Source organism: Trematomus bernacchii, unplaced genomic scaffold (genome assembly GCF_902827165.1).
Source record: "Trematomus bernacchii unplaced genomic scaffold, fTreBer1.1, whole genome shotgun sequence".
Taxonomy (NCBI): Eukaryota; Metazoa; Chordata; class Actinopteri; order Perciformes; family Nototheniidae; genus Trematomus; species Trematomus bernacchii.
The window spans coordinates 122,488-150,084 of record NW_022987582.1 but is presented as its reverse complement, the minus strand read 5'-3'; the positions used below and the strand labels follow the sequence as shown (position 1 = coordinate 150,084).

The 27,597-nt window shown below is 39.0% G+C and overlaps 4 protein-coding genes across 6 annotated transcripts; 1 reads left to right on the top strand and 3 right to left on the bottom strand.

Annotated features, from left to right (window-relative positions):
- Positions 1–70: 70 nt before the first annotated feature.
- On the bottom strand, positions 71–2,446 carry LOC117480728 (glutathione S-transferase kappa 1-like). Its single transcript, XM_034128164.1, has 7 exons — positions 2,162–2,446; positions 1,984–2,065; positions 1,434–1,562; positions 1,161–1,306; positions 772–888; positions 581–674; positions 71–340 (listed from the first exon to the last, which is right to left on the bottom strand). The coding sequence occupies exons 1-7, from the start codon at positions 2,228–2,230 to the stop codon at positions 291–293; spliced, it is 687 nt and encodes a 228-aa protein (XP_033984055.1). The 5' UTR covers positions 2,231–2,446; the 3' UTR covers positions 71–290.
- Positions 2,447–3,212: 766 nt separating this feature from the next.
- Positions 3,213–5,668, bottom strand: LOC117480727 (glutathione S-transferase kappa 1-like). Its single transcript, XM_034128163.1, has 7 exons — positions 5,453–5,668; positions 5,288–5,369; positions 4,371–4,499; positions 4,099–4,244; positions 3,863–3,979; positions 3,679–3,772; positions 3,213–3,470 (listed from the first exon to the last, which is right to left on the bottom strand). The coding sequence occupies exons 1-7, from the start codon at positions 5,519–5,521 to the stop codon at positions 3,421–3,423; spliced, it is 687 nt and encodes a 228-aa protein (XP_033984054.1). The 5' UTR covers positions 5,522–5,668; the 3' UTR covers positions 3,213–3,420.
- Positions 5,669–6,847: 1,179 nt separating this feature from the next.
- si:ch1073-90m23.1 (rap1 GTPase-activating protein 2) lies at positions 6,848–11,732 on the bottom strand. 2 transcript variants are annotated; one of them, XM_034127229.1, is made up of 19 exons: positions 11,361–11,732; positions 11,148–11,201; positions 10,955–11,036; positions 10,728–10,763; positions 10,585–10,632; positions 10,217–10,414; positions 10,040–10,137; positions 9,437–9,515; positions 9,291–9,344; positions 9,117–9,200; positions 8,915–9,015; positions 8,613–8,742; positions 8,357–8,518; positions 7,918–7,989; positions 7,692–7,778; positions 7,437–7,592; positions 7,269–7,352; positions 7,164–7,183; positions 6,848–7,079 (listed from the first exon to the last, which is right to left on the bottom strand). In XM_034127229.1, exons 1-19 carry the CDS (start codon positions 11,429–11,431, stop codon positions 6,995–6,997), a joined length of 1,701 nt encoding a protein of 566 aa, XP_033983120.1. In that variant the 5' UTR covers positions 11,432–11,732; the 3' UTR covers positions 6,848–6,994. The 2 variants fall into 2 exon arrangements, with proteins under 2 accessions (XP_033983120.1, XP_033983121.1); XM_034127230.1 differs by having other exon boundaries at positions 11,148–11,180; positions 11,361–11,730.
- Positions 11,733–16,429: 4,697 nt separating this feature from the next.
- On the top strand, positions 16,430–22,164 carry ankmy2a (ankyrin repeat and MYND domain containing 2a). 2 transcript variants are annotated; one of them, XM_034128155.1, is made up of 10 exons: positions 16,430–16,645; positions 17,100–17,164; positions 18,114–18,252; positions 18,347–18,445; positions 18,841–19,001; positions 19,432–19,646; positions 19,877–20,012; positions 20,283–20,411; positions 20,621–20,750; positions 21,199–22,164. In XM_034128155.1, exons 1-10 carry the CDS (start codon positions 16,579–16,581, stop codon positions 21,309–21,311), a joined length of 1,254 nt encoding a protein of 417 aa, XP_033984046.1. In that variant the 5' UTR covers positions 16,430–16,578; the 3' UTR covers positions 21,312–22,164. The 2 variants fall into 2 exon arrangements, with proteins under 2 accessions (XP_033984046.1, XP_033984048.1); XM_034128157.1 differs by having other exon boundaries at positions 16,579–16,645; positions 21,202–22,164.
- The last annotated feature ends 5,433 nt before the right edge of the window (positions 22,165–27,597 follow it).

The window sequence follows — 27,597 nt, the reverse complement described above, 5'->3', positions numbered from 1 at the left end:
ACCAGTAGAGCCACATCACTAGCAGGACTAAAAATGCATTTGTATTTAAAAACAAAAGATAATCTGGAAGTAGTCAATGTTATTTTTAATATGCACATTAATATTAGTACAATGTTATTTTACATTATATACACAACTATTTGTTATAAGGTATTTTGGAAATACACTGCCTGGTTTCAGAAGGCATAGACAGAAATATGCAATTTGAAAAATTAGGAAAAACCCAAAGAATTGTTAAAAAATAAGAATCTGTGATTATACCGACGGTGTTCAAAGGCAGTTTCTGTATCTCACAGCTTGGCAGTCGATTTGTCAGGCAGAGGTCCCAGCCACTTCTCCCCTTTATCAGAGAACAACATGAGAATGGGTAAGAATCCTAAACAGTTTCAGCTTGAAACAAAAGAGAAAGCCACATTTTCTAAAATTGTCAAAGGTTTGTCAGCCTTAATATAAAACTGTATATTTCCATAGAAAGTGGTGTTTATTTATCGGTGACTTATAGAGAGTGCAATGGTATATTAATGCCATGTCAAGTGTCACATCTTACATTTGTTTGCTATGAATGCAGAGTAGGACTCACCAATACAGTGGGCCAAGAGCTCAAATCTGTCAGATCCGAAGAACAGCTCTGGTTTTCCATTTAAGTGACACACCACAAGGGGGAAGCCAAATGCCTGGAAAGAGGAAATAGGAGAGAGTTTGGTCAACATTGCATTATAATGTGTGATCTCTCTTGCAAAAATATACAAGGTTAACTGAAGGACAACTGACCCCATAATCGAGGGCCTCCTCTGTTGCACTTTTCAGCTTCTCTCTGATCTCCTGTGAGTTGCACAGCTCCAGGGCTCTCTTAATCTCGCTGTCAGACAGTCCTGCTTTCATTGCTGCCTGAAAAATAAACGTGAAAACCACTGTGACGGCACTGAGCAGTACATCCTAAAGCTGGGGTAGGTAACTTTCTAGCTGTCATTGCTACTTGTATCCAAATACCTGAATGAGTTTACAGGCAGATACAATGTTTTTCTTTATTTTCAGAGCATTAGATTTATCGAGAATTTATTAAGAGAATTTAGATGCTTTTATGACAAAAATGCTTTTAAAATGAATAGTCTACCCTAGGTGTATCTTCTCAGATACAATGAGCATGGATATGTCGGTACCTCAGACAGTGATGCAGGCTCAGTGATGTCTCTGTCCTCATACCAGATCCTTCTCCACAGCTCCCTGGACACCCGCTCCACCCGCTCATCTCCACTCTTTTCCATCTCCTGTACAGCTGTCACAAACCGCATTGCATTCAACGAGCCTATGAGAAGGAAAACAGATGAAGACCTGACTGTGCTGCATTATTAGCTTTGCTTAATTAAGAAACAATACCACCACTGTCATGTGCAAATTAATCCAGCAGTGTTTAATCAATACACACCATGTACCTTTTTTGAACATGGCCTCAGGGACGTCAGCTGGAGGCTTCAGGGGAACATTAAAATACTCTGACAAGCGGTTCAGATCCTTGCCCATGTACAGTAATTTGTTTGGAACCAGACCAGGGGGCTTGTTACCTGTCATGAAAGAAAAATACTATATGTAACATAACAGCACCAACAGTGTTTGCACATATACAAGTCAAACTCAAAGTCCAAAAGCATTTATATTATAGGGCTATAATAGGTAATGCATTAAAGATTGTTTCACATTAATGTTGCAGCTGATAAAGGTTGAGCTCATTTAAACTACTTTATATACAGCTGGGTAGCCTGTGAATCCCCACTCTGCTATCTTGTCTTATCTTAACCTTTAATAATACATGATATTTTATTAGTTGATGTTATTTTGTAAAATGTCTGATACTAAAGTTGACAATTCATTAATGGAGTAAAGTTAGAAGAAAATGGAAATACTCGTAAAGTACAAGCACCTTAAATACTTGTTATCAGGAGCAGCACTTGAGTACTTTGTTACTTTGCACCACTGTTTATTTACCTGATCCTTGCATGACGCCACCCAGAAATGTAGGTCGCAGTCTGAGCTCTATGTTCCACACTTTTCTGTAGCGGCACATGACCTGTAAACACAAACATAAAAACGTGTCTTAATTCTTTTGTCGCTTCAATTGTCAAGCAAATCTGTTATCGAAACTGTACTCAAAGACGACACAAACCTCAAAGGCAAGCCAGGAGTAGGGAGAAACCACATCGAAAAACAACTCAATCACTTTCCTGGATGACATCTTCAGGTCTGCAGAGGATTGAGGCTCTCACAGTTTTTCACTTTGATTAAATATGAAGTTAACTGTTAACAGAAACCTTTTCTAGCTACCAGACTGTGCGACGCGAGGTGTGTCAAAGTTCAATAACTTGATACAGAGCTGCTCGGTTTTATAAAGCACTCTGTGGTGTTATGTCGAGTCAAATCACTACATATTCCCTCAACGGAAATTATTGAAACGAATACCATTTGTTTTATTAAAGCATATGAATTATATAGCTATAAAAAAGCAAAAGTTAGGTAGAGCTAAAGGCTTACAATGTATGACCGCCATGATTAAGTATAAAAGTACAACATTACTGCAAAAGTTCACATCACTGCCCTCTTCCGGAAGTAAATGTATATGTAGGCTAAATGCTTTGGTTACATATGAACATGATAGATACTCTTCCATCTTCCATCTTATCTCTTTTTAAATGTGGTTTTATTTTATATTTCATTTATTTTTGCTGTTATCCAAAGCGACTGACAATAAGTGCAATCAAACATGAAGATACAGACTACAAAGACATGTGTGTAGACTACAGTATGAATGATGTTGTGTATTTAAACACAAAGGTGGGAAGTAACTAAATACATTTACTCAAGTATTGTACTTAAATACAATTTTGAGATACTTGTACTTTACTTGAGTATTTCTATTTAATGCTACTTCATACTTCTACCCCACTTCAATTCAGAGGTAAATAGTCGCTTTTACTTCACTACGTTTATTTAAACCCTTTTGTTACTTTATAGATTTGGATTAATGATGTGAAATATAATCAACTGTTAAATAAGACTTTAGTTACACCTGGAGTAAATTCACAAGTTATCGTACAGTATACAAAGTAATTAAAACTAGCTGCACCTTTACCAGCTTTGATAACACTTTAATTCATCAGTAATTATAATAAATACAAATACAATAGGATTTGTATTTCAAGAGAAAATGAAGTCACCTGGAAGTTGTCAATGTTCTTTTTATTATGCACATCATTTATAGTACTTTGATATGTTACATTATGGTCACTAATATGTGTTATCAGAATCTATTGGGAAAACACTGCCTATTTTCAGAAGGCACAGAAATATGAAATTTGAAAAATAAAATACGTTATTGAAATACGAATATGGAAGCACCGCCATGGTGTTCAAAGGCATCTGTGTATCTCAAAGCTTGGCAGCTGGTTTGTCCGGCAGAGGTCCCAGCCACTTCTCCCCTGCAACAGAGAACAGCATGAGAATGGAGAAGAATCCTAAACAGCTTCAGTTTTAACCAAATGACAAAAGCCACCTACATCACAGTGTGTAAAGTTGTCAAATGTTTGTCAAAATCCCTTAAAATAAGTATATGCCAATGTCCTTTTAATCTTTAGTTTGTTGCTTCTACATTACATGTGCTTGTGATTGCTGCACAGTAGAATTTACCAATACAATGGGCCATGAGCTCAAATCGGTCAGACCCAAAGAACATCTCTGGTTTTCCATTTAAGTGACACACCACAAGGGGGAAGCCAAATGCCTGGAAAGAAGAAATAGGAGAGAGTTTGGTCATTCAGTTAATAATGTTGAATCTACATGAATGTTAAAGAAAAACTGAAGGAAAGCTGACCCCATAATCCAGGGCATTCTGTGTTGAGATTTTCAGCTTGTTTTTGATCTCCTTCGAGTTGGACAGCTCCAGTAATTCCTTAATCTCGCTGTCAGACAGTCCTGCTTTTATTCCTGCCTGCATAAACAAAACAACAACAAAAAACCAATGTGACTGCATCTATTTACTTCTGAAGTATGCATAGCATACCCTAGCTTTAATCTTCTCAGACAACAACAGACTAGACAAGATGGTACCTCAGACAGTGATGCAGGCTCGGTGATGTCTTTGTCCTCATACCAGATCCTTCTCCACAGCTCCCTGGACACCCGCTCCACCTGCTCGTCTCCACCCTTCCCCTTTTCTTGTACGGCTGTCACAAACCGCATTGCATTCAAAGAGCCTAGGAGAAGAAAACAGAAGAAGACATGGACGCTGTTGCATTACTAGCTTTGCCCAGTCAGAAGTAGTACCGCTCTTGTGCAAACACTGAATCCAGCCATGGTTTGAATTAATACACATCATGTACCTTTTTGGAACATGGCCTCAAAGGGGTCAGAGGGAGATCGCAGGGGAACATTAAAATACTCTGACAAGCGGTTCAGATCCTTGCCCATGTACAGGAATTTGTTTGGAACCAGACCAGGGGGCTTGTTACCTGTCAAGAAAGATACATATATTATGAAAAAAACGTTATTAACAGCATCTACATGAATATGAGTAAAAGTGCAAAATCATGTGTATACTAGGGCAATAATAAGTAATGCATTATAGATCACTCTAATGTTGCAGTTGGTAAAGGTGGAGCTCAATCACTTGTAGCTTGCCAGCTTATCCTAACTTTTTACAATACAATATACGTTTTATTTGTTGATTAGATTTTGCTTAATGAATCTGAGTCTTTAAAGCATCTCAAGTTAACTCAGATAAAACATACTTTATTAATCCACCAAGGGGATATTTTGCTTTGCTAGGTTGTGACTGCACTGCAACATATTTGATCTAATGAATTTTTGTCTAATTTATTTTTATTTATCATATTTATATATGTTTAGTAGCTTGTGGAAGTGCGCTCCAAAATATTTGTTGATCTTGTTTATTGGTATTTATTATTTTGATATTATTTATTTAAATGTAAATATATATTTATCATTTTTTTTAATTTTTTTTTATTGGTTTTTCAGTTGAATTATACATTCAGGGTAATCAACAGTTAAAAAGATACTGTTCAAATTATTATTTGTATTTGTTTTAAAGTTCAATAAATGGATGTTTTCAAAGTCAATGAATAATTGTATTTAATAATCGTGATATCAATTATAATTGACCAAAAATAATCGTGATTATGATTTTTGCCATAATCGCACAGCCCTAGTACAAATATCTCAACATTGCTATAGTAATTGAGTAAATGTACTTCGTTACTTTGCACCACTGTTTATTTACCTGATCCTTGCATGATGCCTCCCAAAAATGTAGGTCGCAGTTTGAGCTCGATGTTCCACACGGTTCTGTAGCGGCACATGACCTGTAAACACAAACACGTTTCTTTATTCATGTCTTTGGTCTAGTTTTTAACCAAGGCTGTGTGATCGAAACTTAAAAACAAACCTCAAAGCCAAGCCAGGAGTAGGGAGAAACCACATCGTAAAAAAACTCGATCACTTTCTTTGATGTCATCTTCAAGTCTGCAGAGGTTAGAGGCTTTCACTGTTGTCTTTGCTTAAATATAATGTCAAGTTATACATTAATAGAGTGTCAGTGCCCTGCTCAGTGTGTCAAAGTTCAATAACTCCACACAGGGCTGCCCAGTGTTATAAATGCTGTCTGGTCTGCACCGAGGATTATGTTATTTCTTCTTCGTTTGATTTTTACGACGGGTTGCATCCTGAATGCTGCACTCCTGCCACCTTCTGGAGTTAGCATAGTGCTACAGCAGAAATGCTCAACTTGCTTATGGGTTAAAAAAGGATTTATTAAACCAACAATTATTCTATTTTTTCGAAAATATTGAAAATCATTTAAAGGCCCATAACTGATCTATCTTTGAAATGTGATTTGATGATTATTTTAACTTTGTTAATGTAATTTATTCTCTCAATTACTTTGCTGCATTTAGCTTTCATGTAGGCTTTGGTTGAAATAATTGATACAGCATTCAAAATAGCTAGAGTCTCTTTCATCATTTCATTTAACCTTTCAGCTACAACAATAGCTTCTGTCAGGGCCTGAAAGAATTGCATGTTTAGGCTATTTTAGTGTGAAATACACATTTATGGGATCAGACTTGTAACAAAACTTGTACTACTCTTTAGCTTATTTGTTGTTTGCTGTATAGCTCGCAGTCTGATCCGACTTCACCTTGCACAGCCTGCAGGTCACCATGATAGCCTTCTCTCTGTTTGTTATATCCTAATTATCTCATCAAACACAGTCCTGTATTCACTCCTGATCCTGTTCGTCCCTATCTCTTTATTTCTTCCATCATGTACATTCTCTCTGATACATATTTTCTGAAACTTAAACACATGCTCTATATACTGACAATGATCATAATAAACAGTTCAATACCACATTTTGTCCAATGAGCTTGTTTCTTTTAGCTACAATTAAATGTATATTTTATCTATATTGTTATTATTTAATTATCTTTTATATAGCCCTAAAATATCTGATTACTTCTTCCATTACTGGTGGTATATTCTACCACACCTGTTCTGCTTGATTTCATTTTATTATAACTTGTTTGTTTCTTAATATGTCACAATCAATTATATTGCTACTATATTTTTATATTTACTGGTATCATTACACCTATCTTTATCATCAAAGTAATCGCTATCACTTCATTTACTTTCCTCTGCTGTTCCTCTCCCCTGCCCCCCCCCACCCCTCATTGAAGTAAAACTGTTTATTATAACAACCCACCAGTATAGACTTACAACATTTACTTAAGCCAGTTTTATTTCTTTAACATTTCATTTTAAAACATTGTAAATACTTTGTACAATATTACTGCTATAACAATAAAATAATTACATTCTCAGATATACTTTTTACTTTTACACTCTATTTACATTTAAGCCTCCCAGCAGGATAATAAAGTAGTAACCATATATATAATATTTTAAATCTTCTAATAGATATTTCCCTTTATGTGTCTTCTTGAGGACTGGCTTGATCTCTGATCTCAGACGGCCCCAGACTGTCAGCTGGCAGAGGACCTGGAGACCTGTCACTGAAAATAAAATAAAAACGGTTATCGGTTTCAACCATAAGTAATTCAAAAGACAACATTTTCACCTGTTTTCGTCACTCTTACCCATCTCCATCTTTCTCTGTCTGTAAAGGAAGATGGAAAATAACATTAGCACAAACCTTTCAATAAGTATTTATTCAGTAAAGCATCACATTTGTGAATTGTTACCTTGGGCCTCTGTGATGCACTACCTCCAATCCTCCTGGGCACCCCGAGGGTCTCGAAAGAGTGACTCCGCACTCTTATGGCTCTCTAATGACAGAAGAAAAATTGTAAATGTAAAATAGTATTGCCAAGTATGGGAGAGTACTGTTGAAATTAGAGGCCAACATTAACCTTGAAGTTTTCAATGAATCCTCCACTCCCCTCAGACACCACCCGAGGACCCTCTGAGGATGGGAGAGACGCTATTGATGGATCCCCCATCATGCACTGGGAACGAGTGCAGAGTTCAGCATGCAGGCTCTCCAGCAGCAATGAGCGAGTGCGGAGCTTTGTAGGAGAAGAGGGTCAGGAGAGCACACATTGCAGAGAGAAATCAGAGCTTGGCCATTCATAAGTAAAACATTAAAATATGTTTTGAATGCCTACCTCTAGTCTGCTGAATTGTTGCGCTTTATAGCATGAAATCTCTGCGTTGATGAGTTTCGTCAGAAGGAATTCTCTCAGCAAGGCACGCTAAAAACACAGGACAGAGGAAGATTTGTGTCTGTTTGTAAAGTCTGAATAAGGTGAAAGCAAAGGAAAAGATAAGGCTGCTGTGAAGTAATATTGAAGAAATTAAAACAGCTTTTCGGATGTTTTTATTGTTACTTACATCAGTGAAGATGGGAGGATCCGGAAGCACCGGACCAAACGGAGGAACATCCTCTCTGGCTGTGACGGACACCTGTGAAGGGAAAATATTTTGACTTATATATCAACTTGACTGCAATTAACTGATACTAGCTCAGCATTAGTGTGCATTTCTACTAATTAAAGTAATACAAAACATTAGCACATAATTGTGTTTGTCAACCGGAGAGCAGTGACAAGATTTTTTTTTATTGTCATATATTATTGATGAAGGATTAAAAAAAGGTTAATTGTTTATGTTAAAAAGACAAATATAAGCTTACATGTTAGATTGTTAGATTTTAAATCAATTTCCAGCATTGCTCAGGCCCAGTGTGCCTTATAATATTAGGAAACAATGTTCCCATCAATTAACTTATTAGAGGGATGATACATTTAACTTAGGTTTGTTTTTCACCCACCTCGTACGCAGTTTCACTCGTATCCTCCGTCCTCTTTATCCTCCGGACCACCAGGAAACAGTGTAGAAAGTGAGACTTGATAATGTCAGATAGAAAAGGGGACTGGCCTTCCTGGTAGACCAAAGCTACAATGTCGTTACCAATGTGCCTTTTTCTTTGTAACTGTGTAGAAAGAAAGATAATGTGTAATTGTTTTTGCACGAGTCCCAAAATAACCTCAGAAACTGCCCTGTGAATCATCAGGGTGATAACCGACCTGCTGCGGGTCACCGTCTGTGAAAGGCAGTTTAGTTGCGACATGGAACATGATTTCTCTCCCATGAAAGGAAGTGAAGATGGCCTCACTTCCTGTCTGACCATGACACACATCCAATCCTCCCCTGAACCTAAGGATAGTGAGGAGTATAAATCATGTGATATTATTCCTTACATGTGTCTGTGACTTAAGTTTTTCATTGCCATATCTACACTGTAGCTAATGTGCACATGACAATAAAGCCTTTAATCTTGAATCTTGTCATTCATGCGGCTTGACAACATCAACAAGCTACACTTTACCTGGTGAAGCCTTGCAGTTGAATGGTCTCTCCCAAAATAGAAAGGAGCTCTTTAAACTCTTCACTTTCCTCATTGTTACTGAGGATGTCCTCCTCATTGAACTACAGAGAGATGGATGTTTTTCGAAATGGTCGGTTACGATTTATGCAATATTTTATTTGTTATTTTAATGAATGCAGGATTTTTCTGCACAATTTCTTACCTGCCTGTCCCTTTGGTACAAAACCCCAAACTTGAAATTAGGAGACACTCTGTGTTCATCAAATGTAGTTATGAGTTCTGGAGCCTGAGGGATGAGTGGGAGGGAGAAGAGCTTTAAAAGGAGTTAAAATAACTGGTCATTTTATTGAAGTTATTCCGAGTATTAGAGTATTACCTTGAGGTAGCTGACAACTTCAAACTTTGAGACAGTCACTCTGTCACAGAGCATCTAGACAGAATACAATGTATTTTATAGACTTAAAATACTTCTGTACTCGGCTTAATATAAATACTTCAACCTTCCAACAATAAGTTTAATACCTTTGCTAATTCAACAGCAGATGGGATGTTGGGGAAAAGAGAGACAGAGAAAGCTCCATGCAGAGAGCACTCCTTCATTCTGTGAGACAAGAAACACAATCTCTGTTTTTGCCTAAAATGTTCGATTGCTTGGAATGAACAGTTAAAAGATTTAAATAAATTCAAATAAAGATTCAAAGACTTTGCTCACACATTATTCTGCGCAGTGAAGCACAAACAATGATGTAAAGTATCAAGTGGAGAGGGACTTTAAAGCATATGTAGGTCACTTTTATAAAATACATATTTGGGACATATTTGCTGGAACTATTACTATATCCTGAGAACAGTGCATGTGGCAGACATCTGTGAAAAAATCTGATAATCTGAAAAAGATCCTTTCTCTACCCCCATCAGTGTTGTGCATTAGAAGTGCATTAGAAGCACTGAGGGTAAAGAGAGGAACAAGTTATTTTTTTACCGGTTATCTGTCTCATGTACTGCCCTCAGGATATAGTGATAGTTTTAGCAATTTTATATATCCTAATACACATATGTTGTTATTGTATTGCAGCTTTCATCATACACAAATCGTATTTGGCCAAAATGGCTGAAGATGTCAACCTGAGTATCACCCGCAGCTTGCTCTCCTCTTCCTCCAAACACACAGAGAGAACCAGAGGCCCCAAAGCAGGATCCACTGCTGTGAATGAGTGATGGTACTAAGGGGGGGGGGGGGAAACATGAGAAAACATGATTTCAGGAATGATAACACTTTCCTAGATGCTTTAGATAGCTTACTCGTGAGCGGAAGAACTTGTGGTAGATTTTAGCCTCCCGATCTCTCTCCATGATGTCGTAGCACTCAGGGACGAAGCCATAGTGGGAGGAGGTGGGACTCACATCTACAAGCCTCTGCAGTGGGGGGTCTACCCAGTAGCCCCCTAGCTTCGGAGGGAGGATGAGCGGCAGGTCTGCACCTATCGTGAGAAGCTGAGACTAAAATAGACACAAAGGAGCACCTGATGATGATGAGGGTCTGTCGTTTCTGTTGTTAGGGAAAACAAATGTCATGGCGTTCATAGAAAGGTCAGTGTCAACACACACGGGATCACACCCGTATAGGGAGACCACTCTGTGCCTTTTCTATTCTCAGGTTGAAGACTCACCTTCAGAGGAAGAGGGAATTCACACCGCTGCTCATCGATCCTGCTGCCCTGATGGACGGGGGGAGTATTGATAAGATGATAAGAAACTTCTCTTGCTCAGACGCCACTGAACACTGCACAGGATCAATGGTGATGCAACTCACCTGCAGCTTTTCAATGATTTCAAACAGCTCTGTGTCCTGATATGAACAACAGGCAGCAGACGTCACACACAAATGCAGACGGAGAGAAAGGGAAGGAGAAATGTGGGGAGGAAGAGGAACATGACAAATTGTTCAGATTCAAATGGAAACTTGTCAGAAATGCCGTATTTTAGAACATATAAATGTATATAATTGAAATAGGATGCTGAACATTTTGATGGTATCACCCTCTGGTTGCTGCTGGCAGGGAGGAAAGGCTTTCTGTCACCGGCAGGAGAGTCCAGTAAGTTTTCCTCTGCAGTTTCAGGTCTGCAGCAACAGGTTCATTTACAAATCATCACTTCTCATTCAGCTCTTAATTTATACAATACATCTTGAATGTTGAAAACAGCCTCAATACGATGGAAAATAAAACCTTACCTCGTCTCATCCCCACATGTGAATCTGTCCACACTGTAAACAAGGAAGTGAGAACTACTCGGAGAAGAAAATGGAACATCTTACATAGACAGGGTTACTTTTTTTGTCTAACAAATATCAAATAATTACTGTTACTTAAACTATTCAGTCTACTATCTTTCAGTTTATGCAGCTAAATAAATGACAGTTTGAGACGAAGAATATTTTACTCACCCTCCATATGCTCCAAAAGTGAAACTTCTCTTTCTGGAGAAAGACATGTCATTCCTCTTTTCTCTCTCCATAGCTTTGGTGTCACTGTGAGTGTTTGCACATGACAGTTTGCTACCAAGTCAATCAGGGCTGGCTAAGGTTGAATTAATTCACTCTATCATTCTGCCACTCCTCCTCTGCCCCCTGCCTCTCGCTCATTTAAGCTTCCCTTTCCTCCCTCCGTCCTGCTGTCAGCCAGACGTTCAGCTGCAACTCGCTCATGGTCACAGGTGTAGCAGCTGCCATAAACTATAAAACTGACGAGCTGCTTCTTGACATCGATCCTCCTGCATGTGGATTTTCAGACTGACTGAACATAAAGATAGACTTGTAAATAAATAAATAAAAGGGTGAGACATTTTCTCCGGGACCTGTTACCCTTTGAGTCAGTAAGGATCATCAATTATTGACAGCACACACAGTGAGGGTGAGGAGATGGACAGCAGGGGAGGGTGAGGTAAACCTGAGGATAGGGAGAAAGAGAGTGAGAGTGAGAGTGAGGAGGTGTGCACATTTGAATGGTATCACAAATGATACAAATTACATTTCTGTGTCTTATGATAACAGTGTTTGCATGGATGATGAAAGAGGGAGTTAGATCTACAAAACCGATAAAAGTAACATTTTTAGAAAAAAGGGAATGATATAGGAAAAATGCAAAAAATGTTTTAATTTGAGCCCTTCTTTCAAACTTTAGGAAAAAGCTGTTTCATGATCATGTCTTTTGACCAGAGTTGGAAGCAGTACTTAGATAGTTTATAAAATACTCGTCAATATCCCAGATCTAAACTATATACTTAAATATAAGTGCACTGTTAGCCTTCGCTGTCTTTCTTATAATTAAATACCAAAACACCATGGCACAACATATGTTATATCTAGTTACTAGAAGTATGCATAGAATGATGGGTATAGTGCAAAAAAAGTAATTATCAGTAACGTGTATTTTATGTATTTCATTTGCAATTGCAGTGAATTACTGCTACCACAATAAAAAATAATGGGGCAATAAAACAACTTACAAATGTAGGGCTAACGTTGAGTCGTTCATGTGAGTCCCTCATTTGCACACTGAAATTACTCAACAAAACGCTATGATTACCTTGTTTTACAAAAAAATGGATGTCTTGGACTGTTGATTGGTACGGTACTACTGCAGAGCTCTTCACACTGACCTGGCCATTGTGGGGATAGGGTGGAAGACCAGATAATCCAGGAAGTAGCCGTGGGCCTTCAAATGTGGATTAGTTTCTTCAGAGACCCCTGAGACGAAGATTATCTTGTAGTGAGAAGGGACAGGAACGTGAATGGAGGTGGTGTCTGCATGTACATACATAAAGACACCAATTTCAAAAACCGTACTGACCTGCATCATGAAAATATTGAATCTGTGTGGGTTGAAATTCTTTTTGACAATGCTAAATCTGTAATAGTCGGGACAATCTATAGACCACCGGAACAGAGTGACTTTTATGATACATTAGATGGGTGTTTGGCTGATGTGGGGGATGTAGAGACAATTATTATTGGAGACTGGAACACGGATATGCAACGTAAAGACACGTCCGTCTTCAAGTCCTTCAGTAGGATTTGTGATCTGCACGGCTTCAGCCAGCTAATCACCCAACCCACCCGGGTATGTGAAACAACACAAACTACCATTGATCTCATTCTGATCTCTGACAGGTCCAGGATCTCCAGTAAAGGGGTTATAGCATGCGGTTTAAGTGATCATTATATGATATTCTGTACCCGCAAAAAGCTAAAACAAAAGGCCGGCTGTCACAAAACAGTCATATCTAGAGACCTCAAAAACTACTCTAGCGAGGCCTTTAACCTAGAACTGGAGAGCCTGGACTGGTCAGATGAGCTCAGTGGTACACAAGTTGAAGAAACATGGCTTGGTTTCAAAAACAAATTCTCTGCAATACTCAATGATTTGGCCCCCCTAAGAACAACCAGGGTAAAATTTCGCGCTGAGCCGTGGATGCACTCCGGCATACTGACCGCCATGAAAACCAGAGACAAAAAATGCTCTGAGTTTCATAAAAGTCAGTCAATGCTTTCCAAAAGCACGAGCAGTGAACTCCAGGCCCACGTGACTGAACTAAAAATTGAAAGAAACAGACTAAGAAATGACGTAAGCTCCATGATCAAAACTGCCAAAAAGAATTTCATCAATGACAAAACTGAGGAAAACAAAAATAAACCCCGTGAACTTTGGAAATTACTCAATAACCAGCTTGGCTGCAGTAAAAAACTCAAAACGAGATTTTCAAACGTAAACATAAAGACAGATAACAGGCTCATCACAGACAAACTGGATGTGGCCAAGTACTTGAACATTTTTTTCACAAACATAGCCACAACTCTTGTAAATAAATTACCCTCCCACTCAGGGCTTTTTGGAGTAGATCACATCATGACCTACTACAAAAACCTAGGGGTACGCAAAGATGATTTCAGTCTAGCAAGGGTAACAACAGCAGAGGTACTCATTAAACTGAGCGCCCTCAAACCTAACAAGGCCACTGGCCACGACAATATCCCCTCCAAATTCCTCAGAGACACAGCAACCGCCATCTCACCAGTCATAGCTCACATAATTAACCTCTCCATAAAACAGGGAAAAGTACCCAAAGACTTCAAAATTGCAAGAGTAACCCCCCTGCACAAAAAGGGCAGCAAATTGGACCCGGGCAACTACCGCCCTGTTTCTATACTTACCTCCATCTCGAAAGTCATGGAAAAAATAGTATATGAACAGGTCGAAAAGTACCTCGCAGAAAAGAAACTAATCTATGAATTTCAATCTGGCTTTAGAACATCCCACTCCACTGACACATGCCTTCTTTATTTGAACGACCACATCAAACAAGAGGTGGACGAGGGTAAATACTGCGGCATGGTGATGCTGGACCTACAAAAGGCTTTCGACACTGTCAATCACCCCATTCTGATTGACAAGCTAAAAGCAATTGGTTTTGATAAACTATCGGTGAGCTGGATGCAATCCTACCTGGAGGGGAGAGAACAGATGGTGGAGGTAAACGGTACTCTGTCCCCCCCCCCTCCCAGTGAGCTGTGGTGTTCCACAAGGAAGCATATTAGGTCCGTTACTGTTCCTAATTTATGCAAATGACATGTCATCAGCATGTGACTGCAACTTGTTCCTGTTCGCGGACGACTCAGCCCTGCTGGTCTCTGACAGGAGCAGATTGCAGGTTGAAAAAACCCTCAGCTCCGAGCTCGGCAGAATCTGCACCTGGCTCGCCGATAATAAATTATCATTACACCTGGGTAAAACAGAGTCCATTCTCTTCGGTTCGAAACATAATCTCAGCAAATCCGACGACTTCTCAGTTGCAGTGGGTGACATTATTGTCACAAGTAAGAAGGAAATTACATACCTAGGATCTATTCTTGAGGCAAACCTCTCCTGTGACAAAATGGCATCCAATGTAATAAAAAAAGTCAATCAAAGAACTAGATTCCTATACCGGATCTCCTCTCTGGTAAACAAAAACACCCTGAAAACTCTGGCAGGAGCACTCATTCAAGGGTACTATGACTATGCTTGCACGTCATGGTACCATAGCACCTCCAAGGCGCTAAAAATAAAACTTCAAACATCGCAAAATAAACTGGTCAGACTACTGCTTGACCTTTCATCTAGAACCCACCTCACCTCTGCCCACTTTGACAACCTAGGATGGCTTAGAGTAGACGACAGAGTACAGCTACTTGCAATGGGCCTGGTCTACAAGATCCACTACACCTCTATGGTACCCATGTACATGTCAAAATTCTTCCCAAAGGTCAAGGAATACCATGATCATAACACCAGAGGGAGCTCCACAAATCATGTAAAACCCAGATTTGGCACAAAAAAAGGGGAATACACGTTTCGCAATTATGCCACATCAAGGTGGAACGCTCTTCCCACAACTGTAAAGGAAAGTAAAACTATACTTACCTTCAAAACCTCTCTTAAAGAGCACCTTCGGGGGAAAGCATTGCAAAACTGGCCCCGGTAATGGTACAAATCTCAACCTGTCGTACAATGGACAGCTTCCCCCCCCCCCATCTATGTATATACTCGCATTTTAGACTCTGTTACTAACTGTATATCTGTAGACTTGGTATGTCTTAAATGTCCGGTTAGGATGTATTAGAACGAAATCTAAAATGAAAATTGTAAATAAGCCATCTGTATGTAAAAAACCACCTGTATGTAAATTGTAAATAAGCCATCTGTATGTCAAATAGGTCTTATATGTCTTAAATGATATGATGAATTGGAAATGGGGGACCCTGATGTAAACAAGACGAAAGTCTTTCTCTGGTCTGCATCCCCTTAACAATTGTATGTTTTGAGCTGTACTGTACTGTACCCAATATACAAGCTGTTAATAAACTTTTCAATCAATCAATCAATCAGACTGGTCGGACCATATTTACTCCCTGTTTAGATATTGCAAAGCAGGCCAAGCAGGATGTATAAACTGCAGTGCAAAATAACATATTGAAGAAGTGCATATATGTCGTTTGATATAGTTTGTGAGAATACATTTGTACTACTGGTGGCAGTAATAATAATGAAACCCCTTTGTAATCACCACTCACTAACATGTTGATTAGTTACTGTAATTTAATTGCACAGTTTTCTCTCAGTAACTGTAATAAATGGCTATATCATTCATTTTGTATTTTAATTAAGCAACTTGATTATATGTTATATGAACGATCGGATGTCACGTCTCAGCTGGTCCACCTTTAAGCACTTACATTTCTGAATGCATTTTCTAGATTTAATGGAAGTGTTTATTTGAGTGAAAGTATAGGGGTAATGGACGTTTTGGTTGTGTTTATAGTTCGTAATCCTCGCTGTTAGTAACTGTTACATATCCTGCATGTATATCTTTTCGCTTTTTAAATTACTTATTTGTATTTATAATTGCAAGTTACTGGACAGAAATGTCTGTATTAATTTTGTTTTGAACTGCTACACCCCTGTTAACCCTCACTCAGTGGTATACTTCAGATGACAGCTCAACCTGAGCTAGCCTACATGCCCGACCCAGCCGACTGCTAGAACCACAGAAAGCGTACATTTAATCAAGAGCTTCTCGTTTTATCTGTGCCATTATAGCCTATTTTCAATCTAATTATTACCAACATGTCTGCTCCGAAGAAGGGAGACTTGTCTTCAACCGAAAAGGAGTTGTTTCAGGTTATTACTGCAGGTAAGCCCCTTTCGGCTAACGCTAATCCCTGTAGAAACACACACTGGGTTAGCTCTTATTAGCTTGTATGATACATTATTATCCAGATTTCACGAAATAATGTCAGACTGACAATATTTGTGATCGGGGACTGGCTTTTTAACCATGGCAATTAACTTAGATATGAGTTTGCATGATATGCTTTGTAGTAGCTAAGGTTAGATAGCAGCTAGCTTGTAATGTGTAGCTTGTAGCACATGTCCACCTGAGTGAAAGGAACTTCCAGAAAACATGTATTTCTACTTTGTTTCTGTGAGATTCTTTGTACTATGTATGTTAAATGTAACAAGTGCATTATAACAGATGCATTCATGACCTAGATCTTTTAAATATATCTGCAGCAGCTGTACATACCGCTGTACAAACTTGGTGTTCGTATTTATACTTCAATAAAACTGAATCTTTTGCACTAAAGGAAATACTCAAGAGGCCTCGAGGCTGCTGGGCTGCAAGGATGTTCGAGTCAACTGCTTGGATGAGGTAACACATCTAAGTGTATCTTAGATTCAAACGTGTATCAAAACTCTGAAAAATATAATGCATACAAAAAATCCAAGAACTATAATAGAGAGATTACTCCCATTTATTTTAATTAATCATATCTTATTATACTTTTGATGTTTGAGACTTGAAGGGTTATTTGAGGCACACAAATCTAGACTTACATTGGACAGGAATTTACCTGCAGCAGTTTTTTTAACACATTTAAACAGTCCTCTAAAACTCCTCTATACTGCCAGTATCAACAGTGAAATGTTTGTTTATTCTCAAACTCAATAACAACCAACACTGCTAAGCTTTTATTTAGCTAATTGTTTTGGTTTTAACACAATTATTTGCTCAATCGACTTACCAGAAGCAACACGTAGTTATATTTTCTATAAAAAATAATTTTAAACCTCATTCTACCTGGCAGGTTTTATAAAGTGTACGTGGAATGAATACTTTTGACACCATTAACTTGCATTTCTTACTTGAATGTTATAATTTTAGCCAAAGTGTAAAATGTAGAAGGTAAAACATACTAGTCCCTCAGAATAGCTCTTCCTTTGTTTGATGACATATGTGAGGGACAAAAGGACTTGGAGGACGTCCTTCATGTCCTTCTTTCTTTCTGTCATTCTTTTGTGTCCACCTGTCAAAATCAGGTGTTTCAACGGATGTTCTCTTAAATAATGAAAGCTGTGTGAGTTTTCTACATGTTGTTATTCTCCTGTTTACATGAGAAAAAAGGATTTTAAATAATAAAAATGGAAACATTTGGGTGAAAAATGCCAAAATGTTTGGCAATGGTTTTGTTTGTAATAACCACAATTACTACACATTTCTAAGTTTTAAATATTTTTGCAACCTTTTTCATGTTCCTTGTGTAAAAGAGAAATTCATGTAAATGACACAGTGCCTGACAGCTTTGTTGTCCTTTCCACAGTATGGAATGACGCCTCTGATGCACGCTGCTTACAAAGGGAAAGCAGACATGTGTAAGTTGCTGCTGCAACACGGAGCGGATGTGAACTGCAATCAACATGAGCATGGTTACACAGCGCTGATGTTTGCTGGCCTGTCAGGTTAGAGTTAATTCTCACAGCCATATGATTCAAAATCTCATCTCTGTTGTTGTTTTGGAATGTTGCATTTGCTATTCTTCCTCTGTTGCTTTAGGAAAGACTGATATCACATGGATGATGCTGGACGCCGGGGCGGAAACAGACGTGGTCAACTCTGTTGGAAGGACCGCCGCACAAATGGCCGCTTTTGTCGGTACGTCTCTTTCACTCATTCTTCCCAGTGTTGTTAAGACACTTATTTTTCAGCCAGCAACATTTCCCCAATAATTTTGTTCTTTAATAAAATATTATTTATTATTATTATTATTTCATTTTTTTTATTTTTATTTTTTATTGGTTTTTCAGTTGAATTATACTTAAAGTTCAGGGTAATCAACTGTTAAAAACATACTGTTCACATTTTGTTTTTCAATAAATGGATGTTTTCAAAGTAAATGGATAATCGTTTTTAATAATCGTGATATCAATTATTGACCCAAATAATCGAGATTATGATTTTCGCCATAATCGAGCAGCCCTATGTAATCATGTGACAAACATTGCTTTCAAAGATTGAAAAGTGATCGGTCTCTTCTTTTCCGTCCTCAGGGCAACACGACTGTGTCACAGTGATCAACAACTTCTTCTCCCGTGCCAAGCTGGATTACTACTCCAAGCTCCAGGGTTTGGAGAAGGAACCCAAGCTGCCCTCCAAGCTGGCCGGACCCCTCCACAAGGTCATCATGAGCACCAACCTGAACCCCGTCAAGGTAGGACACTGCAGGACTGTTGTGTAGAATTGTATTGAAAATATGTTAAAAAGCAGACTGAAGAAATGATCTCCAATGCAGACTCTCCATCTAACAGCTTCCTCTTACAAACATGCCTTAGCTCCAGAGTCTAACAACGTTTTAGAGTGCAATGAGAAATTGGTAGAGAGCTCATTTGAATACTTAGTCAATCAAGAAACATCATCAGTGATCCAAAATTCTTTAAATAAAAAATTGTAACGAAACAGTCCTGATTATTCATTTTCAACGACATCCAAAATGGCCTAGAGATACAGTACCTTCCTCAAAGGTCTGGAAAAAAAACACACCAAGATGACACAGCAAACACACATCACATGGGATATTCTATTTTCTGAGAGGTAGATTTGGTTATAAGTAGAACTTGATAAGTATCCCTGATGGTTTGCAGATGGTGATGCTGGTGAAGGAGAACCCCCTGGTGGCGGAGCCGGAGGCTCTGGAGAAATGTCGCCGGGTGATGGAGCTCATCTGTGAGAAGTGCATCAAGCAGCAGGACATGAACGAGGTGCTGGCCATGAAGATGCACTACATCAGCTGCGTGCTGGGGAAGTGTGCCTCCTTCCTCAAGGACCGCGAGGACAAGCTGGACGGCCTCATCAAGAGGTGAAGCCAGGGGGGATGTTTACTAAGGACTGTGGCCCTTTTTAGCCAGATTGCACTTTTCATTGTTTACTAAAGGACCATATTGAGGTTTACCGTAGTCAGTATAATGACTGGAGATCTGTCTATTCCAGTATGACTTCTGTACGGTTAACATTAAACCCCAGGCTGAAAATGAATCTTACAAAATGTGTTGAAGTACTGTCTTTTCTCCTTGACCCCCCGTCCTGCAGTTTGCTGAAGGGTCGTGACAGCGATGGCTTCCCCCTATTCCAGGAGAAGTTTCTCAGAGAGTGCATCCGCAAGTTTCCCTTCTGTGACGCCACTCTCCTGCAGCAGCTGGTGCGGAGTATCGCCCCTGTGGAGATTGTGAGTCTGGATGAATGATAAAAGATTATTTTATTCAGCAACGTGTTCAAAGCCAGTATTTCTTTAAATCACAGTGGAAATGTAAGGCTTTCAGTTAAGATTTTGTGAAGGTTTGATGTGTTTAAATGGAGCTCTCTCTAGTTGTTAACAGAAAACTCCTTTATTTCAGACACACTTTACTTGGGAGACTCTTCCAAATATAAAACTAGTTTTATTTCTAGTTTGTTTAATTGTTTTTCTTCTCCATTTTCTTTCCTTTCGCTGACGCAGGGTAACGACCCCACAGCTCTGTCAGTGCTGACTCAGGCCATCACAGGTCAGGTCGGCTTCATGGACGCAGAGTTCTGTACCACCTGTGGAGAGAAGGGAGCGGAGAAGAGATGCTCCATCTGTAAAATGGTGAGTGTCAAAACAGCATTTTTTTGCATGTGTAAAATGTTCAGTGTTATACTTGTTAGATGCTTTCCCTCATCAATACACAGAGAAAAACAAAATGCACAAACTGTCAAAGTAAAGCTGTCTCGATGCTGGTGTTCATTCTCTCTTCCTTTTTGGTATTATTATCATTGCATCCCATGTTAAATTAAATGTCTAATTTGTTTATTTAGGTGATCTACTGTGACCAGGCCTGCCAGAAGATGCACTGGTTCACCCACAAGAAAGTGTGCAAGACGCTCAAAGAGCAGAGGGAGAAGCAGGAGGAAGAATCGGCCCAACTGAGGATGGAGCAGAGTAATGGTACTTCATCAACATCTGTCTAATAGACAAAATATGTCAAAGAATAAAACACTACAACAGTGTCAAACACATCCAAATAGTGTTTAATGGTAAGAGGTGATTCCTTCATAATTATGAGTAAGTAAAGAAGGACAGACAGTTAATTTAATCAGAAAATATCTGCAAAAGTGCAAAAGAAGCAGTAATAACTAATAATATAACTAGCTATATATAGAAAGAACTACAGGTTACCAACCAAAAAAACTCCTTCAGAATCAATTGGAATGAAAACCTGATTTTTAAATGAAATTCGAGTTTCTTCAGTCATTTATTTTCCATGTTACATATTGTCAGAATTAAGTAATGTTCATTATTCCAACATGAAGAGTGGGAATAGCTAAACTCAACCCCCGATGTCTTGATTTAGCATAAAAGCAGTTCAGAGCTAACAGAATTGTCTCTGTTTCAGAAGAGAGTGACGCCGTGCAGGAGGCCATGCAGGAGCTCTCAGTGGAGACCAACTGTGAGGTCCCCCCCTCAGAAACTTCAGACCCCGCTCCCATTGCTGCTGCTGACAACTGAGGAACATCAGGAAGCACATCCATACAACACAGACAGAGCAAACTGGCAGTGAGACTGAAAGCCAGACGAGGACTGATCCAGCAGGAGATAAGAACCCATATTTATTATCGACCTGAGACCGTCACAGGGCAGAGAGAAACTAACACACACAAGGAAGGTTTGTGCTACAGCGGTCATCTTAATGTAATTTTTATATGTTATTTTCCAGATATTGTCTTATGTGAATGTGAAAATGGCGTAGGCTGGTGTGTTTGTGGTCACTGGGAGGGAAGACATGAAGAGCTAATGGTTCACATGAATAATGGAAAGCATATTTCTGCCTTAAACTGTAGCATCCTGTGCAGGAGAGAAGTGACTGCGTAGCCAATCAGAGCTGTCGTTTGTTTGCAATATACCTAATTTTGTTATTTGGATATTTTTTTTGTACGGATAATGTTATGGGGGTGGATGGCATGGCTGCACTATATTGACCAAAAATGTATATTTTTTAAATGTAAACAACATGAATTTATTTTTTGTGCATGGTAAAGATGACGTTAATGCTCAGGATTTTCAAAACGGTAACAACATTGAAAGGGTTTTTTTCCCCTCCAAAATGCAGCAACATTCATTGATTAAACATTGTTGTACACAGCACAATAACACCACTACTATAGGATACTTTTTTTTGTGATACATTTCATTTATTGTGCAGCCTGAAACCGACAGACTTGATTTAATCAAACACCAGATCCAACAAGGCTTTGTTTGTCTTGAACTCTGATAATCTACAATATGTCAACCACTTGATCTGAGTCTCATTAAATAAAGACCAACTTCATCATGTCCATGTTGAGTGGTACACATACGATAATCAAATTCCTGTTTCCTTTTTTCTAACCATAACCTGTCTCCAGGCAGAATGCATTATTAAAGCAAGGTACACAATAATGAAGTCGTTTTCTAAAAGGTTCCAGAGGGCGAGAACACAATTACTTTAAATGATTTCTCCACCCACTGAGCATTGCACTCTGATAACATTATGGGAGTCACAATTGACAGTTTAAAAAAAACAGTTTGGTTCCTCCTAGTCAAAACCTGGGCGCCTACCTAACCCACAATGCAACTCAATCACTTACAGTAGAGAATTAGCCAATATTTTTTTTTGTGTCATTAGCCCTCCCATTTATACACGGATTTCATGCAGCTACACCAAGCCACAAAACGCTTTCCAATTGTTTTCACATTACATTTTCCCCAAGATCTGAGTGGAGTGGAGTTATATGAAGGGCTCGTATAACCACAGATCTTGGCACTGACAAACGTCCTCTCAGATGGAGGACTATGTTGCCCGTCTGCAGAAGGCCACAGACTGGAGGACACGATGACGCTCCTGGCTGTAAATCTGGAAGGACCTCCTCCTCTCCACAGACTTCACCTCTGACACAACAGAAAGAGACCGGACGACTGACAAACTTTCAGGGCAAAATATCACAAAACACACATGTACTTGCAGCTTCGCAGGTTAAATGCATTTTCCTCTGAATATTTTATACATCTTACGTTTTAAAACCTGGACAGAAGGCAAGCAGTGGATCACATGGGGGCGATACCCGGGTTCATGGGAGATGGGAATAAGAAAAAAAGCTGGAGAAAAGCCCTCACTTTAAAAGATTTCAACAAATTACAAATAAACGTTCAATTTAGTTTGTAATACTGTTGCTGTTGGTCCTCGTGTTGGCTGTTAAAAGCATAAACAAAGACCGTCTGAGGCTCGAAGCCACTCTGAATGAGTTTCATCACTGACTTGCAGTCTGCAGCTGCTTCACCCTCCTGAGCTCGTGCATCGTGTCCAGAAGCTGGAGACAGGTCAGATGATTCAGGGCCCCTGTATGAGATGCCAGGGAGATTCCATTAATATGGTATTTTTTTGTATCTTAGGTACACGTGGTGAACTAGTACTCAATGCTGAACTGTGTTGCATTCACCCAGTTGCAAAAAATAAGAATACATTCACAGCCAGTGAGCAGCCTTAAAGGTAGGGTAGGTAAGAATGGAGAAACCAGCTAGAGTGCGGTAGAATTTGAAAGTACCCAGCCGAAAAAAATCTGCCCCTTCCTTCAGACTTCCTTACAGAGCCCCTCCTCCAACACACACAAACGCGCACATGACCAAGGAGGTCCCGAGATAAGTTTGTGTACAGATGGAAGGCTGACAGGCAGGTAGGCCATCCAGTTATTTTAGCCGCGCCACGACTTCCACAGATGAAATGTTTGTATGTATTTATTGTCAAAACATTTAATGTATTCATTGCTATCGGGATGTTAAGAGCATTCCATGGAATATAACAAAAAGTGTTTCTGAAGGGAATTACCTACCCCACCTTTAAATTGTATGTGTTAAAGGAGCATGTATATATCTTGGGATTAAATATGTCCTCCTACAGTACAAAATCTGTATAGAATAGTACGGACCAAAAAATAAACCTCAGATTTTAGGCAATATTAAAATATCTTTAACCACATTTAAGGGTGTCTCATGATAAATGTTAGATGAGCCTGACAGTTATTTTCCCCGGCAAATTTTTCCTCTGTCTATCGAGGAAAGCAAACCAGCAACCTCCCAGTCAGAGGCCATTTTTTTACATTTCAAAATGACAGTATGTATATATATATTAATGTGTAATAATAGTGTTTGAGATAAATCAGTCAACCTCAGCCCCCTCCATTGTCCGTCCTCTGCATTTTCACACCTGTTGCTTGGAAACTCCTGTTGTGCTTGAAATCACAACAAACTAAAAAAGTGTTGTATTTCAAACTTTAAAATCACTTATATGTTTATTTTCTTGCATGGAGTATGGTAGATTTAGGTACATCTTGTTCATTTTGTAGGTGATTTAATATATGGATAATTCACCTGCAGGGAAGACACATATCCAGCAGAGAGCAGTGTTCACCAGGATTAACAGGCACCAACTTGTCGATGTCAATTTCTTTTTTGTATTCCTTGTTTATTCACATAAGGGTTCTCTACAATTGAAGCCCAAAACAATTTGTCTTTGGATCCAAGCTAAACATGTGATTGCATTGATACACACTTTCATACCGAGACAGGAGAAACCAGTTGCTGCAGTAAATCTTTCTTATGTGCACGTGTGCACAAACATAACTGTGTGATATGTAGGCCTACTTGTATAAGAAGCATGTGCGTGTATAAAAAACAGAGAGGAAAACTGAATTTCCCCCTCGGGGGATCAATAAATGTCCATCTTAATCTTAATCTTATGAATCCCTCTGTACTTTACTCACATATTAAAAAGAAAAACAGCTTTGTTAATAATGTTGGGAGACTGATTCACTAAGGGATTAATAAAGTCTTCTCTTTATCCATAAAAATACAATACAATTGATGATATTTTGTATTAGAAATCTGAATATGCAAAGTAACTAAATGTACAACATTTGCCGCTACAATATTTGAATTTAAAGTAGTAGCCTACTTACAATAAATACACTATAGTTACTGAGTTACTCTCCACCACTGGTTTGTATGAGGGATGCTAAAACATTTTTAAAAAGCAGTTGAAAATGTACCATAATTATTTTGGTGAGTAACTAAAGTGGTATGAGTAAAATACTAATAAAAAAGTATAATTAATTGTGACGTGTGAGACACAGTCCATTATATGTCTTCCGTTGGGATCTTTTCCAACTCTGTATCCTCCGTGACCTTTCCTTCTTGGCTTTGTTCCAGGTGTTGTGCATTCCTTTTGTTCCCCTCCGGTCGACCCTCGCCACACCTCCCGTTCCTGCATGTGGGCGCTTCCTGATCATGCACCAACTCCCGCCATGCTGCTTGTCAATATGCTATTAACCCAGCCACCTTTCATTTCCCATGAGGGTAAGGGGCTACCGAATTCCTGCTGATGAGTTTGGCTGCTGCTGAGGGCACACAAGAGAGAGCCTATCATATTCACTTTTATGCATTCATTTAACCCGGTCCCATAAGAAGAGGCTCAGAGGGGCGGTGAAGTGTAACTAGTCTTCTGAGAAGAGCTGGGAAGTGAATGATCCTTTGCTCCTGTTTGAGGACAAACAAAGGAGAGAGGAAACAATAACAGAATCAGTGAGGTTAAATGACGGACTAGCTTCACCTGCTCAGGAGATTTACATTTATTTAACTCACATATAAACTGCAGGGCAAAAAGTCAGTGGAAATTAACCACATTATTTTACTCAAGTACTGTACTTAAGTACATTTTGAGAGGTATTTGTACTTTACTTGAGTATTTTCATTTTATGTTACTTCTACTCCACTACATTCTGGTAGCAAACACAGCAGACACATTAATACATCACTTATCATTAACCAGTGATACAATAAACATTTTTCAAAAAAAGGCCACTTATGAGTACTTTTAGATTTGGTACTTAAGTATACTTTTCTGCTAATACCTTTGTACCTTTTCTCAAGTAAAATGTTGAATGCAGGGCTTTTACTTTTAACTTAGTAGTTCTACACTAAGGTATACTATCTGAGAACTTCTTCCTCCATTGCCAATAGTACGAGGTCCACTCAACTTTATACCAGAACAAGATTGTTGAACATCTCGTCCCAAAACTGTGAGCATTAATTCTGCCATTGGATGAGCCTTCATTAATCCATTGAAGCTTGCTGCAGTGGTTTGCTTTGATTCAGCCACAAAGCACACATGAGGTCAACCGCTGGTGTTGAATGATGAGTCCTGGATCCTAGTTGCTGTCTCAGTTCCTCTCAAAGGTGTTGGATGGGGTTTGAGGTCAGGGCTCTGTCAAGTTCTTTGACACCAAACTGAAAGAAAAACATGTATTTATGGAGCTGGCTTTGTTGCATGGAGGCACTGTCATTTTGAAGCAAGAAACAGCCAAACACAAACCACAAAAAAATGTCCCAGACTAAAAGTAGATACATGTAAGTTGACAGGTGTCCACATTTGTTGGCCATAGTGCATCACTAATTGGACCTAAATTCCTACTGACTGGTAATCCCTCCCACTTTCCTTCATTTACCATCTTTCTTTTTCTCCTCATTTCATTCTTCAACTTTTCCTTTTTTAATTCCTCCTTTTTGAATTGTTCCTTTCTTCTCTTCTTCCTACCTTGCTGTTTTCTTCATGTTGTATCTGCCTCTTATCTGAAGTATTTCTTTCTTTTCTTTCTGATCGGAATTGCAAAATTGGAGGTATGTGGACATTTTGTATCCCCACATACTTGATTAAAGAGTGATTACTTTCTCTTGGGAAAGGCAAGAATTGTCCTGAGGCCTACTCCACTCTCTATCCGGAAAAGAGACCACAGCCCAAAAAAAGTGCATGTGTGATAATAAAGCTAAGTGATCTGAGTAACTCCTCACGATGCCTCTTTTCAAATCACTAGACAGGACTGGATTGAATGTTCCCCACAAAGTAATTACACCTCTTCTGGTTTTTGTTCAGCGGACACACAAAGACTCCAGTTAGTCTGAGCACTTGAATCATTACATGTGCAACTGACAGGGAAGAGGCAGGCAGAGGGAGGGTGGCATAGACAGACAGTGTATTACACACAGACCATATCAGCTTTCATTCCTGAATAAAACACGAGAGAGGCAAGTCGCAACGTGGAGAAAACCAAACATAAACTAACCAGAAGGTAAAACCTGAGTGGGTACCATCAGCTGTGTACTCATATGTGGTTGTTACAGTAATGCTCCATCACTTCTGAATAACAAGCAGCTGTTGGTTGGATCACAGTCAAATAATGTTTGCAATGATGTCTATACATTATTCTAAACTAAGGACAACATGACAGATGCCAAAGAACTTAGACTTTTGACAATTTCAGAGGAAATTTAGCAACATTTCTCATTAATTGATCAACTTTTTGACCAGTCTTATTCTCTCTGCTGTTTGAGAAATGGCTTGCAGATGGAGAAGTCATCAGGTGCAAGAATGCAACAAAATGTCATCTTTTTCTTTCTTTCCCTCATTCTGTCCTCACTTTCCTTCTGCAGCTGATCTAAAAATACAATGTGAAGGTTCAAGGCTTTCACTTTACAGTACCTTCATTCGTCAAACTTTTAAATTACGATTTTGTACATCAACAGGTTTGTTTATCATCCAGCGGATCAAGAAACATCTTACATTTATCCGCCTTCTCGTTTTTCAAAGTGCTGCAGAATGCTAGATGAAACATACAACTTCACACACACACTTTCACACACACACACACACACACACACACACACACACACACACACACACACACACACACACACACACACACACACA